This window comes from Schistocerca americana, chromosome 2 (assembly GCF_021461395.2).
Source record: "Schistocerca americana isolate TAMUIC-IGC-003095 chromosome 2, iqSchAmer2.1, whole genome shotgun sequence".
Lineage (NCBI taxonomy): Eukaryota > Metazoa > Arthropoda > Insecta > Orthoptera > Acrididae > Schistocerca > Schistocerca americana.
In genome coordinates, this window is record NC_060120.1 from 1,018,833,839 (window position 1) to 1,018,850,203 (window position 16,365).

General features: G+C 40.8%; 1 protein-coding gene across 1 annotated transcript in view; it reads right to left on the reverse strand.

The window, feature by feature from the left end:
- Positions 1-236: 236 nt before the first annotated feature.
- Positions 237-16,365, reverse strand: part of LOC124594635 — a 114,860-nt gene continuing 98,731 nt past the window's right edge. The window contains exon 4 of the mRNA XM_047133003.1: positions 237-448. Within this exon, the coding sequence (XP_046988959.1) occupies positions 237-448 (212 nt within the window). The remainder of the gene's footprint in view (positions 449-16,365) is intronic.

Here is a 16,365-nt window from a genome sequence, read left to right on the forward strand (position 1 = left end):
GAAGTGTAGAGTGGCTTACATAACTTTGAAAAAGTAAAAGTAAAAGGTGGTTCTTGTTGAAAACAATTAGAGAAACAATTGTACAGGCAGTGACAGCAGACTCTGGTGATACACTGAGAGCTCCACCTGTATGAAGGCAGTGACCACCAAGCTCTTACTGACTGACAGAACACAGGAGCACTTTTCCTGGCAGAACATAGCACATCTTGTCTTTCGATTTTCAAACCAGTGTCCCATTATGAGCCCAGGATACGACCACTGCAGCCCGGCACAGCGGTAGCCACCTCACAGTTGCGGGACTCTGCATTGAAGGCGTAGCCAGGAGGACAGCCACCGACCTTGTGCGAGCCATCTCGCAAGCACATAATGAACAGGCGGCAGGAGCCCGGGAACGCGTGTCGCGAGTGGTCGCCATACGGGAATGGGTTGTTTGCAGGACACGAGAACCCTGCAACAATAAGCACTAGTTAGTTACTTGTCTTATTGTACTGGGTAATTAAAAAAGATCCAGCTGATTTTCAAAGACTACATCTTCTACGGGCATGAAGGTAGAAACTTGGGATGTATTTTAACTTGCTTGTATGGTGCCAAAGTTTTTATTTTCAAAAGTGCCACGAAATATTACAGCATTATATCTTTTACATGTTTGCACATATGCCCTTGGGGTGATTTTTAAAATTACATTTAGGACCAAAATTTTCATTTATCATTCACAAATGTTCAATGGGCCCTTCACCAAATGCATGACAAACATCTGGAATATAGCCGGACTCATTTTGTGAGCATGGCTAGAGTTACTGCATTCACTGCTGTTGCTATCCAGCATTGCAGTTCAGCCAGAGTTTTTGCTAGGGGAGGGACGCAGACTGAGTCTGACAAACACCAACAAAAAAAAAGGCCCTTACATCCAATATATTATTGAGGCTGAGCTCTTGACAAAAATCATACCCATAAAATTGTAACCAAACTGCACCTGTTGAAACAGAGTACATAAAATACTTTTTGTTGTTGTGTTACCATCACCGAAGTTAAGCACTGTCGGGTGTGGTCGGCACTTGGATGGGTGACCATCTAGGCCACCATGTGCTGTTGCCATTTTTCGGGATGCACACAGCCTCGTGATGCCAATTGAGGAGCTATCCGACCGAATAGTAGCGGCTTCGGTCAAGAATACCATCATAACGACCGGGAGAGTGGTGTGCTGAACCCACACCCCTCCTATCAGCATCCTCCACTGAGGATGACACGGCGGTCGGATGGTCCCAGTAGGCCACTCGTGTCCTGAAGACGGAGTGCTTTTACCATCACCTCCATTCAATGCACATTGGTTGATGAATGAGTGAGCAGGGGACCCTGCATTTTCAACTGGAGACATGCAGTAGTTCAAATTTGCCACAAGTTTCTGTCTTCATGATTGTAGAAGTTGGATTAATCTTTTTTGGAAAACCCTGTATATCTACAGATTTGTCAGGAATGCTGCACAACTGGGAATAATCAAAACAAAAGAAACAGCTCTCTCATTATGTGCTAAAACTAAGCTGTGGGTTTATGAACAAAACAACATTTAAGAAATAGTTTTCTGAAATTTTTCTTGCCTCAAAGAGTACCTTATTCTGAGCACTGCGCACAAATGAAAATATTTTTTGCAGTTTTTTAAAACATAGTTATGTTGTGGACACTTACCAGACTCCAGATAAAGCAGATCAGAAAGCATCAGACAGATCTTACAGCTTAGTACCACGGTCTGTCATACCCCCCTGCTGCATGGCAGAAAATTTAGAGAGTTTCATGTGTGGCTCCTGTCACTATTATTACTTTATTACATTAGTACAGTAGCATATGGCTGAAGGCAGTGTATCGAAAGCCACCTAGAGAAAGAAAATTTAACCACCCAGGTTCGGTTTGCAAGTGGAAGAGAGGTATGCAACCTCTTCCACCAGGGGCGTTTCTTTGTACACAGCGGCTTCCGCCAAGCCCCGCGTGCTGATGGCAGCACGGTCCTTGTCTCGTCCGATGCAAACGCGGCATCGTGCGAGTAGGCGAGCGATTCCACCCGCACTGTTCTACATACGCAACCCAACCGCATGTCAGAAATGAGTTTTCCGAGTTTCTTGCTGTAAAAAGTACTTTATGTTAATGAAACAAAGTTACATCAAACTGGCGTTAGTTTTGGGGTAAAGATTCTTCATTTCCTTTAAAAAATTAAGAACCACTTATTTACGTTAGCAGAAGAGCTTCTGTGAAGTTTGGAAGGTAGGAGAAGAGGTACTGGTGGAAGTAAAATCGTGAGGACAGGTTGTGAGTTGTGCTTGGGTAGCTCAGTGGGTAGAGCACTTGTTGCCGAAAGGCAAAGGTCCCGAGTTCGAGTCTCGGTCCAGCACACAGTTTTAATCTGACAGGAAGTTTCACTTTATTACTGCGGTACAATTTGGCTTTAGGAAGGGCAAATCCACAGTCCATGCCATTGACTCCCTGATTAAAAAAGTGCTTAATGCTTATGAAGGAAAAAATTTTGCTCAGGCTACCTTTTGTGATCTTAGCAAAACCTTCGATTCTGTGGAGCATATTTCACTCCTCAACAAACTAGTTTATTACGGAATCACAAACAGTGAAGTTGACAACATTTTTTAATCTTTCCTCAGCAACTGCAGACAAATTGTTTGTATTGGTAAACAGAGATCACAGCTAGCTAAAGTTAAGTGTGGTGTGCCACAAGGCTCAGTATTAGGACCTCCGCTATTTATCCTAATGACAAACGATCTACCATCCTACATAAATACTCACTCCATTCTCTATGCAGATGATACCACTTTTTTCAATATCAGCTCAGACATTGATATGCTCCAAACTGTGGCAAACGACACAATATCACAGGCATCAGTCTGGTTCCGAGCTAATGGGTTCCTGCTTAATGAGAGTAAAACTCAAAAGATTGTATTTAGTTTGAGAGATCCGCCACTAGAAGACTTCAAGAATAGTGCTAAGTTCTTAGGTATTGTTATAGATAGTAAATTGACTTGGGAGCCACATATTAAATACATTAGTGCAAGGCTGTCTAGAGTGGTGTATTTGTTAAAGAATTTAATAAACCATGTACCTGCGGCCTATGTAAGATCAGCCTACTTTGTTTTTTTTTTTCAAAGTATTGTATCTCATGGGCTTTTAATATGGGGCAATAGCTCACACCTTCAGGACATTTTGGTACTTCAGAAGAAAGTAATTTGAATTATCACAAACAGTGATAAACTGGCCCACTGCAAACCACTGTTTATCAACTTAAAAATATTAACTGTTATAAACATGTATATTTACACTGCCGTACTGCATATATAATGAGCAACTTATCAGAATACCAGCGTAGAAGAGATGTACACTCTCATGGAACCAGAAATAGTAGCAATCTTGACATACCTTACTACAGATTATCCAAGTCATTGAACAGCTACGAAGTGGTGGGTATGAAGATGTTTAATAATTTGCCACTAGAATGGGTAGAAGCTCCATTTGATTTATTTAAAGACAAATTGTTCAGTTGGTTAGCTGCAAATCCATACTACTCACTTCAGGAATTTTACGACTGTAAAATATCATAGTGGTACCGATTTGGAGAGTGCAGCATAATTTCTTTAACTGAATCAGTTATGATGCAATGTTTTCATATTATTTCATTTTAAATATTGTATTTTATGTAAAACCTATGTCACATATTGATCTTTAACCCATGTATATATGCTGTATAACTTGTATATATGTAACTTGACTTTGTCAATTGCTGTAATAGCTAAACGACAATAAAATTTCATTCATTCATTCATTCACTTACTTGGGCGTTTTCATCATTACATAATACTTATCATTCAATTCTGAGGGAACTAATTGGCACACAGAATTGATTTTTTTCATATCTTATAGTTTTACATGACAGCTTGATGATAAAGTGTTTAGTCTTTCGGTATTGGTATTAGTTATTGTGATGAAATGAAATGATCGTGTGGCACTGCTGGCCGGGAGGCACCGTGCGGGGAAGTTCGGCCGCCTTATTGCAAGTCCTTTTTAGTTTACGCCACTTCGGCGACTTGGGAATCAATGATAATGAAGAACACATAACAGCCAGTCATGACGAGGCGGAGAAAATCCCTGGCCCCGCCAGGAATTGAACCCGGACCGGGTGCGCGGGAAGCGAGAACGCTACCGCAAGACCAAGAGCTGTGTACAGTACTTCAAATCCTAAAGCCGTCGACACAAAGGACGAGCCAACTAACGTTGACGTGCGCGCAGACGGGATAAGCCCATGACGCCAGAGACAGAGCCGCCGGCACACGGTACGAGCTACTTGTGATTTTGCGCTCTCAGCGCTCTCCATCAGCGGTTGTCGGATTTATTGGCTTGAGAATTCGTTCACAAAAAGAATGCGCGTATAATTCGTATCTTAGCTCTGTTAAAACGAACATTTCTTTTCCTGGCCGCACGCTAGTCATGTGGTCTAAATAAACAAAAATTTTAATAATCGTGAACGTGTAATAAGACCAGATTGAATGATAAAAGTCCACTCAGGAAAGACAGCTTATAAAAGTTCACGAAATCGCACACACACACACACACACACACACACATTTCTGACAGCGTCCTCAAATTTACAAAACATCAAATATTACAGAAATTACTTTTATCAATTTCTTATGAAACTCCCACAACCTTTTAGAGAATGCGAATGTGAAAATAATAATAATAATAATATAGCGGTACCCCAACCCATGTCCGCTCTACTGCTCAGCCTGTGTGCAGTGCCTCAGCAAACTTCGTTAAGCTTATACGCACAGGCAAATTTGTCGTCCTTTACTTTATTCTCCAAAATGTTATTGATTCTTAATTATATAATAAATCATAATTAGAACGACATGTTTTCATGAATCTTAAATGGGTCGTTACTTTAAAACGGCTTACTCTCATTACACACGAGCTGTAACGCGAAAATAACTAAAAACAAAAATTCTTTAACCACCATCATGACTTTTCCAGTCATTTTATTACAACTCGTATCAATAACTATTCATCTCGAGACTTTCAACGTGCAGGTGCTTAAAAATAGCGTATATTCGTAGGGTGCAGCGTGTAACATAAAACCCACCGAATTTGGGCTTCTACTGAACACAATTACAGTATGGCGTCTTGCTTTCTGCTTGTGACGTAGGGAGCGTTCTTGCTTTCTATTGGTTCTACTTTACGTGGCACATTGCCGAAATGTCTCAGAATTTATTTTGTTTCACGTGACGGAATGGCTTCTCAACGAGAAATAGCAGGAAGTGACTTCACAAAACTCATTGAATGCCATTTCAACGTTAGCTAAATCATACCGTGTGTCGACGGCATAAGTAGGCTACCACACAAAATTTCTATGATTTACAGTGAAAATGTGGTCGCTGGCCTACTTCACGTTTTTTTTTGTTTTGAGTGTTACATGTTGCTTATTAAATCCAGCTATCATATCGAAATTGTTTTTAGAGCCGGAACGAAAGCCCTATCCCACTACAGTTTGGAGAAAATAGAAGTTAAAGTGATAATTAAAAAACAGTCTTGATCGCAAATTTCTTTTAATCGGAGTGACCGGTTTCAATCCTTAAGGATCATCTTCAGACTCCAGAACGGCAGATTGACTTCCATGGAGCAGGCTGCGCCGATCGATGACGCTGAACTGACTGCAATCAGTCCACCTGCCTTTCTGGAGTCTGAAGATGATCCTTAAGGATTAAAACCGGTCGCTCCGATTAAAAGAAATTTGCGATCAAGACTGTTTTTAATTGTCGTATTAATATAAGATCGCTGATAAAGTTCTCAAGAAATTTTTTTTGTAGAAGTTTAAGTATTTTACGAGGGCAGTTCAATAAGTAATGCAACACATTTTTTTCTCGGCCAATTTTGGTTGAAAAAACCGGAAATTTCTTGTGGAATATTTTCAAACATTCCCGCTTCGTCTCGTATAGTTTCATTGACTTCCGACAGGTGGCAGCGCTGTACGGAGCTGTTAAAATGCCGTCTGTAACGGATGTGCGTTGCAAACAACGGGCAGTGATCGAGTTTCTTTTGGCGGAAAACCAGGGCATCTCAGATATTCATAGGCGCTTGCAGAATGTCTACGGTGATCTGGCAGTGGACAAAAGCACGGTGAGTCGTTGGCCAAAGCGTGTGTCATCATCGCCGCAAGGTCAAGCAAGACTGTCTGATCTCCCACGTGCGGGCCGGCCGTGCACAGCTGTGACTCCTGCAATGGCGGAGCGTGCGAACACACTCGTTCGAGATGATCGACGGATCACCATCAAACAACTCAGTGCTCAACTTGACATCTCTGTTGGTAGTGCTGTCACAATTGTTCACCAGTTGGGATATTCAAAGGTTTGTTCTCGCTGGGTCCCTCGTTGTCTAACCGAACACCATAAAGAGCAAAGGAGAACCATCTGTGCAGAATTGCTTGCTCGTCATGTGGCTGAGGGTGACAATTTCTTGTCAAAGATTGTTACAGGCGATGAAACATGGGTTCATCACTTCGAACCTGAAACAAAACGGCAATCAATGGAGTGGCGCCACACCCACTCCCCTACCAAGATAAAGTTTAAAGCCATACCCTCAGCTGGTAAAATCATGGTTACAGTCTTCTGGGACGCTGAAGGGGTTATTCTGTTCGATGTCCTTCCCCATGGTCAAACGATCAACTCTGAAGTGTATTGTGCTACTCTTCAGAAATTGACGAAACGACTTCAGCGTGTTCATAGGCACAAAAATCTGAATGAACTTCTCCTTCTTCATGACAACGCAAGACCTCACACAAGTCTTCGCACCCGAGAGGAGCTCACAAAACTTCAGTGGACTGTTCTTCCTCATGCACCCTACAGCCCCGATCTCGCACCGTCGGATTTCCGTATGTTTGGCCCAATGAAGGACGCAATCCGTGGGAGGCACTACGCGGATGATGAAGAAGTTATTGATGCAATACGACGTTGCCTCCGACATCGACCAGTGGAATGGTACCGTGCAGGCATACAGGCCCTCATTTCAAGGTGGCGTAAGGTCGTAGCACTGAATGGAGATTACGTTGGAAAATAGTGTTGTGTAGCTAAAAGATTGGGGAATAACCTGGTGTATTTCAATGCTGAATAAAACAACCCCTGTTTCAGAAAAAAAATGTGTTGCATTACTTATTGAACTGCCCTCGTATTTTAGCATGCTGGCGAAGGCGCACTGCCTTAGCAGCTGAGTCATGGAACAGTTCGTGGAAGTAGACGCGTTACTCCGCCGCAAGCACACCCATCCAGGCAGCACAGTACATTCCTTATGGACAGACGAAAGACATCATTTCATTCCCATCTGGGCCGGCCGCGGTGGCCGTGCGGTTCTGGTCGCTGCAGTCTGGCACCGTAGGACTGCTACGGTCGCAGGTTCGAATCCTGCCTCGGGCATGGATGTGTGTGATGTCCTTAGGTTAGTTAGGTTTAAGTAGTTCTAAGTTCTAGGGGACTGATGACCTCAGATGTTAAGTCCCATATTGCTCAGAGCCATTTGAACCATTCCCATCCGGGGCGCAGGTCGCCCAATGTGGCGTCGAATGTAATAAGACCTGCACCAAGGCGTAAAGGGCCTCCCGGCCAATGATGCCAAACGCTCATTTCCATTTCCAATGGAAAACTCGTATCTTAAATATCAAACACTGAGGAAACGTTGTCTACAACAAAGGAGTAAAACCAATATTATTTGTTTTGAAAAGCATATTCATGAAGAATTTCATCGATTGTATGAAAAATTGAGGTATCAACCTTTGCTAGTCAAGAAGTACACTCGAATGTTGCCTATTATGTTTGGTTATATCGCGGACGCTATAAAACATGTTTGGCAACTAAATTCAACCAATGCAGTTCCACCAACTGGTTTTTTCTTTGAGAAAATTGAAAACCGACTGCTGTATCTCCACGATCGTTGCAGAAGTTAGTAAAGCTAACTGGACAACATTTTTAACAGTACATGCCTGAGTTAACAGAAGATAATGTTTTTGGGACAGATGGCAATTCCGTAACAGCCTTGAAAGTATTGCTGGGAAACACATTCATATTTAAAACTCAGTAAATCTGGTTCCATGCACTACAAATCCTTCATTTCTATTGGATTATTAGCTGTCACTGATGCAAATTATAGGTTTATTACGGTGAATGTAGGCTCCTACGGCAAAGAGATGGACTCAGATGTTTTTGATGACTGGCCCTTCCGACTTGCAATAGAAATGGGAAGATTGAAAATAAAGAAGAATTTTTGCCCGGATCCACTGTGAAGCGCTGTGTAACATTTCCTCTAGAGGAATATTTAATGAGGCTTTTGCCAGAAAGGACAATGACTGTAGGTGACGCTAAAGATAGATACAACAATCTATTATCTTAGGCAAGAGTGTTGATAGAATGTTCTTTTGGGACAACAGGGTGATTTCGTGATGATGCTACAAACTTTCAAGGATGGTGGGGAAGGTTAACTGTATCAATATGAAGTAAAGGACCCTGGACCGGAAACGACCCGACTTTCGACAATCGTTCTGATACCTCTGACATTGGGCCTTTTCTACTCCAAGCTCCTTGGTTTCTGTTTTCTGGGAGGAGTTAGTATAGATAGAAACAAGAAAAAAAATTGTCCAGTAGGCATGGTTTCTAAAATGCATACGGTATCTGAAGAGATATTAGTACTTGTTTACTAGTAGCACTGATGAGCACGTTACAGTAACCATTTTAGAGCCCATGTTCAATGGACGTTTTCTTCTTGTTTTCGTCCATGTTATCTCCTCCCAGAATATTGAATGCAAAGAGCTTGCAGCAGAAGAGGTCACTGTCAAATGTACCAGAGCGATTTTCGCTCATAACTTTCGACCCAGTCGTTTCTGGACTAAGACCCCTTACCCGAAATAGATACATTTAGCTTTCTCTGTCATCTCTGAAAGCTTTTAACATCATCACCAAATCATCCTGTATAACATCTAAAATTAGAATTTTGCGTAAACCTGTCGAAACCATTCTAGAAAATGCAGTACGTATCGTGAAAGCTATAACTTAATTACACATCATCTGTAATCTAGTATCAACCAATGAAATTCAGGTTGCACTTTTCCAGGATGTACGCCAACATACACCAAAACCACAAGGCAATTTACAAAAGATGTAATGCTTCATCGCGAGCAGCCGTGAAAGTGAAGGAAAACTTTAAATTGTGTTTTGAACAAAATTCTATAGAAAGAGAATAAAACACGATCGTAATAAATGTGTTATATGTACTTACATGCAGTACCAATTACTTTGGCAACTTCCTTGCATTCACAGTATGATATTAAACGGTTATTATAACTTTTATTCCTTTTATCTTCACTCAATACATATATATGCTTCCATCTACACTTAATGAATTGTGATATGTCTTGGTTGCAATTTAATTTATTGACATGTTTCGCTACATCGTCATCAGAGTGTAACAAGTACAATATGAAATGCAACAGAACAGTTATATACACAATGGTCAGCCGTTGCATCAATACCGTTTTCAGTATGTTATGTGCCCATTGCTCCGTAGCTGTGTGGCTTGTTCTTTGTATGTATTAAAGCAATTACTGACCATTGTGCATATAGTTTTTCTGAGGCATTTCATTTACAATTCTTCCTTTTCTTTTTAGCACAACTATGTTCTGATGACGAAGTACCGAAATATGTCAATGAACTAAGTTGTACCAAGACTTTCGACAAGTCACGAAGAGCAAATTTTATTTCGCTTGTCCCACAGTATAAAAGTTCCTGAACAGCTCTGTCAAAGTTTCATACATTGTAAGCTGAACAACAAACCGCAAACCGCGTCCAATCCGCGCGAAAATATGAAACCATCTGCTCGGCTGTGTGTCGTGGCATCGTGCGTCGCATGAAGCCCCGCACGTGTGCGCTCACATAGCACACCCAGCCGCTGGCAATTGTTTTGATGTTTGCGCGCGATCGCAGCCCGCATCAACTTCGCAACAGCTCGCTCACGTAGGACACCGTCTATAGTGATGCGATGGAGGTGAAACAAAATGAAGCTGTTAACGTTCTGGCTTGGGTCATGGGGAAGGTCGGGTAAGTTGACGATGACTCTAAGATGACGAATTTTGAATTTCTCCGATATCTTTGCAAATGGTGCTACGTGTATTATGGTATTGCTTTCTTAGTGCGCTGTGCAGACATGTCTGTTGAACAAGGTCCACTTGGTTTTGTAACAATTTTTCCTACGGTTTAAATAAGTTTCATGTGTGTGATATTTTTTATTAGTGAATATTAGTTGATTCCTCTTAAGGCTTATAGATTTCCTGACGCTTTAGTAATGAGTTCAAAAAAGAAATGTTGAAATGTGTATAAAATCTTAAGGGACTTAACTGCTAAGGTCATCAGTCCCTAAGCTTACACACAACTTAACCTAAATTATCCTAAGGACAAACACACACACACACCCATGCCCGAGGGAGTACTCGAACCTCCGCCGGGACCAGCCGCGCAGTCCATGACTGCAGCGCCTTAGACCGCAGTAATGAGTTAATGAAATTATTCTGTAAGACTCTGTGTATGTTTAAGTCTGTATCCAAAATGTCGATTGCGGTTAAGGTGGCGAATTATGCAGAGGCTAAGATGGCGAATTCGTAGTCTTGCACGCCTCTCTCTGTTGCCATGCTTGTAATTCCTTCGTTATTGTACACTTATGTCATTCTGATTACAGGCTACGCAATAATCGTGGGGCAAGTGTTATAAGGAAGACAGATGTTCAGAAATGGAACAAGAAACCAATGAAAGAGGCAATGCAACACGTAAGAAATGGAAATCCTCTTAACACCGCCGCTAGGAAGGCCAACCTCCCTGAAGCTACTTTGCATCATTATGAAAAAAAAAACATACTGATGACGTAAGCTCTGCTTTTATTCATATTTAAATATACAGGGCGTTCAAAAAAAGTATCATATATTTTGAGAGGTGGTAGTACTCATGGAAACAAGAAAAATAAGTCCAATAAACATGGGTCCGGAAACACATACTTTCCGGATCAAACACGTGTTTATAGGAAGGGCTGCGCGACACTTGGTTGCAGATATTAGCACAGTTGTTGCATTGACGCTCCGTCAAACGTGTTGTCAGCGTCCTATGATGTCTTACTTACAGTACTCTACCTACCATCAGGTGGTCTGCAGTCAGTTTTGTGATTCGAATCACGTGTAGGCTACGTTAGTTTTCGTCGTGTCTGTTTGCCTACAGTACTTTCAACCCTGGGTACGTATCGTGGTGTTTCACCTTTTTCCAAATGCGGATTCACTTATGTGTTTATTTTTATTGCGCTGTTTGTAAGTACAAATGGTGTAGTACATTTACAATTTCTCTCGTCCACCACTTGTTAGCAATGGAGTCCTACTACTTGACAAGTGAAATGGTGGGTATGATATACATTTTGGAAATTTGTGGTAAGTTCCTGTGGGACTAAACTGCTGAGGTCATCGGTCCCTAGGCTTAATCTTACTTAAACTAACTTACGCTAGGGACAGCAACACACCCATGCCCGAGGGAGGACTCGAACCTCAGACGGGGGTCAGCCGCAAGAACCGTGGCAAGTCGCCTTAGACCGCACGGCTACCCCGGGCGGCGGTGATATTCTGCTATGGTTTAGCAAATGGATATAGCCTGCGAGCTCGTGCCCTTCTGCACTGAAAAATATCCACAGCGCAGAGTGCCCTGTGATAAGCTGTTCGGTAAACTTTTCCAGTGTATGAGAGACACAGGTACCCTTGCACTTCGGAAGACTGACAGTAGAAGGCCCCGCACATCTGACATGGAGGAGCGTTTGCTATGTGTGCTATAGACACGGGTTCGCAGGTAGATGCCTTGTTCTTGACTTCTGCAAGGCGTTTGATACAGTTCCCCACAGTCGTTTAATGAACAAAGTAAGAGTGTATGGTCTAGCAACCAATTGTTTGATTGGATTGAAGAGTTCCTACACAACAGAACGCAGGATGTGAAGCGTCCCCTTAGAAAAATTATAAATGAGTGTGCTTAAACTGACACACAATATTTATAGCGCAACGCAATCTGACTTCAAAAAAAATCCCCACAAAAGAATGGCCCCGCCTAAGAATAACCTATACCTTTCATGAATCACTTACCTCACAAAAATCTTCGTTACTCGAACTATTGCAATACAGCGAGCGCCGATACTGCCAGCTAAATAAAAGTTTCTAACTACTGAAGGCACTAACTACTGATAAACATAGCAAATGAAAGATTTTGATAGAGAATAAACAATGTACTTACCTTAATAGTGTTCAAAAGTCATTATATATATATATATATATATATATATATATATATATATATATATATATATATATAAAAACTCCGCTGTACCGGTCCCAAGCCCGGGGCCTCATTATGCAAGTGATGAGGAAGGAGGAGGGGGAGGAGTAACAACCTCGTTTAAAAAACCAGAGTTCACCTGGCCCGGGTGATAGTACTCTGTCAGGGCCCCTTTGCTAGGGTTACAGCGAACACCTCAACGGTAGTGAAGGCGGAGAGAACGAATCTCGGTACGGTGGAACTAGCGGAAGAGGCACATAATACAATAAATCCACCTTGCGTCTGACTTGTAACAAGCGGCACTGTGGTCGGCGTCTGTTCACCAGAGGTGCGGCCGTAATACAAATTCTGGAACTAACCACTCCAGTCTTAACCACTGAGCTTTTCTGAGCTCAACCCTTTGATTCTAAGTACTATTATGGAGCGTTTTAGTAATTACAAAATTACCCCAGGTGGTAACAAATCCTCCGCCATCAGTGGCGCAACTAGTCTATCGGATTCTGGGGAGACTAGGCTGAAACGCTATATCCCAAACCAGAGGAAATCGAAGTCTTTTGACCGACTCATGCCCAAGGTCGAAACATTTTTTGGAACTATCAATATTAACTCTCTCTTGACACCAGGAAAACTCTATAAATTAGGAGACACACTAAAAGAACAAAATATCAAAATTTTAGCCCTGCAAGAAACAAGGTTGCCTGATGAGAATACCATGGATTTTGGAAACTACCGATTGTTTAAAAGTAAAACAGACAAAAGAATTCTTAAAAACACTCCGCATCTGGGTGTTGCATTCGCAATTTCGCAAGACATTCTTGGCTCCGTAATCGAAGTAAATCCAGTAAACAACAGACTAATGACAATTTCCATGAAATGTGCAAATAAAATGTACTGTTTAATTAACGCACACATGCCTATCAACCAGGGGAATAAAACAAATCCAGAAAAAGTAAATAAGTCATGGGAAGTGTTAGAGAATACAGTCTCCAAAATTCCTCAAAATTATGTAAAGATTTTAATGGGTGATTTTAATGCACAGTTAGGGAAAGAGAGAAAATTTAGAAAAACGGTCGGTGAATTCCCTGCACATAAATGGACCAATCAAAATGGAAAGAGGCTGGTAGAATTTTGCAGAAATTTCAATCTCAAAATTATGTCAAGTCATTTTAAGAAAAAACCTTCAAAACAAAAGACATGGCGATCACCTAACAAGGACATAGGTGAATTCCAAATTGACCATATTGCAATCTCGTATCCATGTCACAAAGAAATTTTAAATGTTCAAGTTCGTAAAGGCGCCAATATTGACTCAGACCATTACTTAACCCGTGTGAAACTAAAGCTAAAACCCCAAAATTTCAACAAAAGGACACCATTAATCCCCAAATTTGACACCAGTAAAATCCAACCATCATTATTAGCAGACGAATTTGACAAAACAAGTGCACAAAATTGGGAACAACTCAAACACAAGATTATCAAAACAGCTCAAGATCAAATTCCTTTACGAAAACACAAGAAACATGCTTGGTGGAATGAAAACTGTGATCATGCAATCAAAGCCAGACAAGAGACATTTAAAGCATGGAATAGCAACAAGACAGAAGACACATATGATACATTCCTGACAACTAGAAAAGACACTTCAAAACTAATTAGACAAACAAAAAGACAATATGAGAATAGTCAACTCTTAGAAATTGAAGAAGATTTTCAGAAATACAATACCAGAAATTTTTATAAAACTTTTAAAACCAAAATAAAGGGGTACCAACCCCAGAATCTTTGCTTCAAGAAGGAAAATGGACAGTTGGCTCTTAACAACCAAGAAAATTGCAAAGAACTTTCTAAATATTTTAAGAATCTTCTAAATTGCCCCGAGCCCACAGAAAGATTTCCACCAAAAATTCCCCAACAATGCAATCCAGTTTCACTTGCACCAAATGAAGAGGAAATCATTAAAGAAATTCATAGGTTGAAAAACAACAAAGCATCTGGTGAAGATGGAATTGTTGCAGAACTTTTAAAGGCAGCTGGTCCAAAAACCGTTAAAGAAATTACTTCAATCATGCAAAACATTTGGCAAACTGAAAAAATTCCTGATGAATGGAAAACCGCCTTGATTCACCCACTTCATAAGAAGGGAGACAAAACTGATGTTAATAATTACAGAGGAATTTCTCTTCTTCCAGTCACATACAAAATCCTCTCTCAATGTCTTCTGAACCGAGCACAACAACAACTTGAATGGAAAATTGGCGAATATCAAGCAGGTTTCAGGCCAAATAGATCTTGCCCAGAACAGATTTTAGTCCTCAAACTAATTCTCAGACATCAAAAAATTTACAATAAAAAACTAGTTTGTACCTTTGTAGATTTTAGAAAGGCTTATGACTCAGTGGATCGTGAATCTCTTTTCCAAATTGTGAAAGAACAAGGCCTGGATCCTAAAACCACGGCAATTATCAGAGACACGCTAACTGGTACAAAATCAAAAGTAAAGTTCAGAGGAGAAATTTCAGAATCCTTTGAAATAAAAACAGGCGTGAGGCAAGGTGATGGACTCTCTCCGTTGCTATTTAACTGCGTTCTAGAAAAAGTAATACAAGAGTGGCGCGAACGAAAATTGGAGTTCAAAATTGACCAACCAGTGAAATTAGGACGAACAAATATTCGAATAGACTGTTTGGCCTTTGCAGACGACTTGGTTATTCTAACGCAGGACATCCAAATTGCTCAGAAACAAATAGAAATTCTTAAAGAAACAGCGGAAAGAGTAGGTCTCCAAATCTCATTTGAAAAAACACAGTATATGACTAGCAACAAACTGGCACCCAAACTTTTGGAAACTAAGTATGGAAAAATCAAAAGAGTTTCGCAATTCAAATATTTAGGTGAAACAATCTCAGAGACTGGTCTAGAAAAAATTGGAAATGAAATTCGTTATCAAAAGATGGAGACAGCTTTTAGACTTACAAAAGACATCTACAACAAAAAATGTCTCTCGAGGTACTCTAAATTGAGACATTACAACACGGTCATAAAACCAGAGTGCCTTTATGGGGCTGAAACGCTAATTTTAAACAGAAAAAAGGACATTCAAGAAATCCAAAAAAGAGAAAGAAAAGTAATCAGAAAAATTCTAGGTCCAAAATATACTGAAGAAGGAACATACAGGCTAAGAGCAAATAGTGAAATTCAACAATACACCAGCATATATTCGGATATGAAAAAACGCAGATTAAAATTTTATAGGCATATTAAAAGAATGGATGCTACCAGACTAACTAAACAAGTAGTGGAATTCTACGAAAATCGAAGTAAAGCTAAATTTGAGACAATAAAATGGATTGCTGCTATAAAAGAGGACATGAAAGAGGCAGATATAAAACAAGATGAAATTCAAGACAGAAAATTATTTGGGCAAAAAATTCATGACTGGGTAGTGGGTCAAGCTGAAAAACCAAAGAAAACTGGAACCACATGGTCTGATGAAAGGAAAAGAGCTCATTCCGAGAGAATGAAAACAATTTGGGCAGAGAGAAAGTCTAAAAGAAAATAACTGAATGCCCCGTGATTGTACTTCGCGTGGTCCAGTAGGGCCCAAACGTGAATAATAATAATATATATATATATCAGTTCATGACATCCAGTCTCACAAATTTACTGTCTCTCATGGACACGCGTCCAGATCATCCGCTCTCAAAACTCCGCTATCTCTTTCCCCACATCCACCACTGCTGGCGGCTCACCTCCAACTGCGCAACGCTACGCGCTGTTCACATCTAACTGCCCAACACTACAATAGCGACTATTCCGACAATGCCAACCAGCCACAGCACAGACTGCACACAGCACAGCCAGTGATTTTCATACAGAGCGCTAGGTGACGTTACCTACATAAAAACCTAAACCGCCTACTTACACATGTCGTTCTCAACGGAGAGAAGTCTTCTGAAGTAAGAGTGATTTCAGGTGTGCCGCAGGGGAG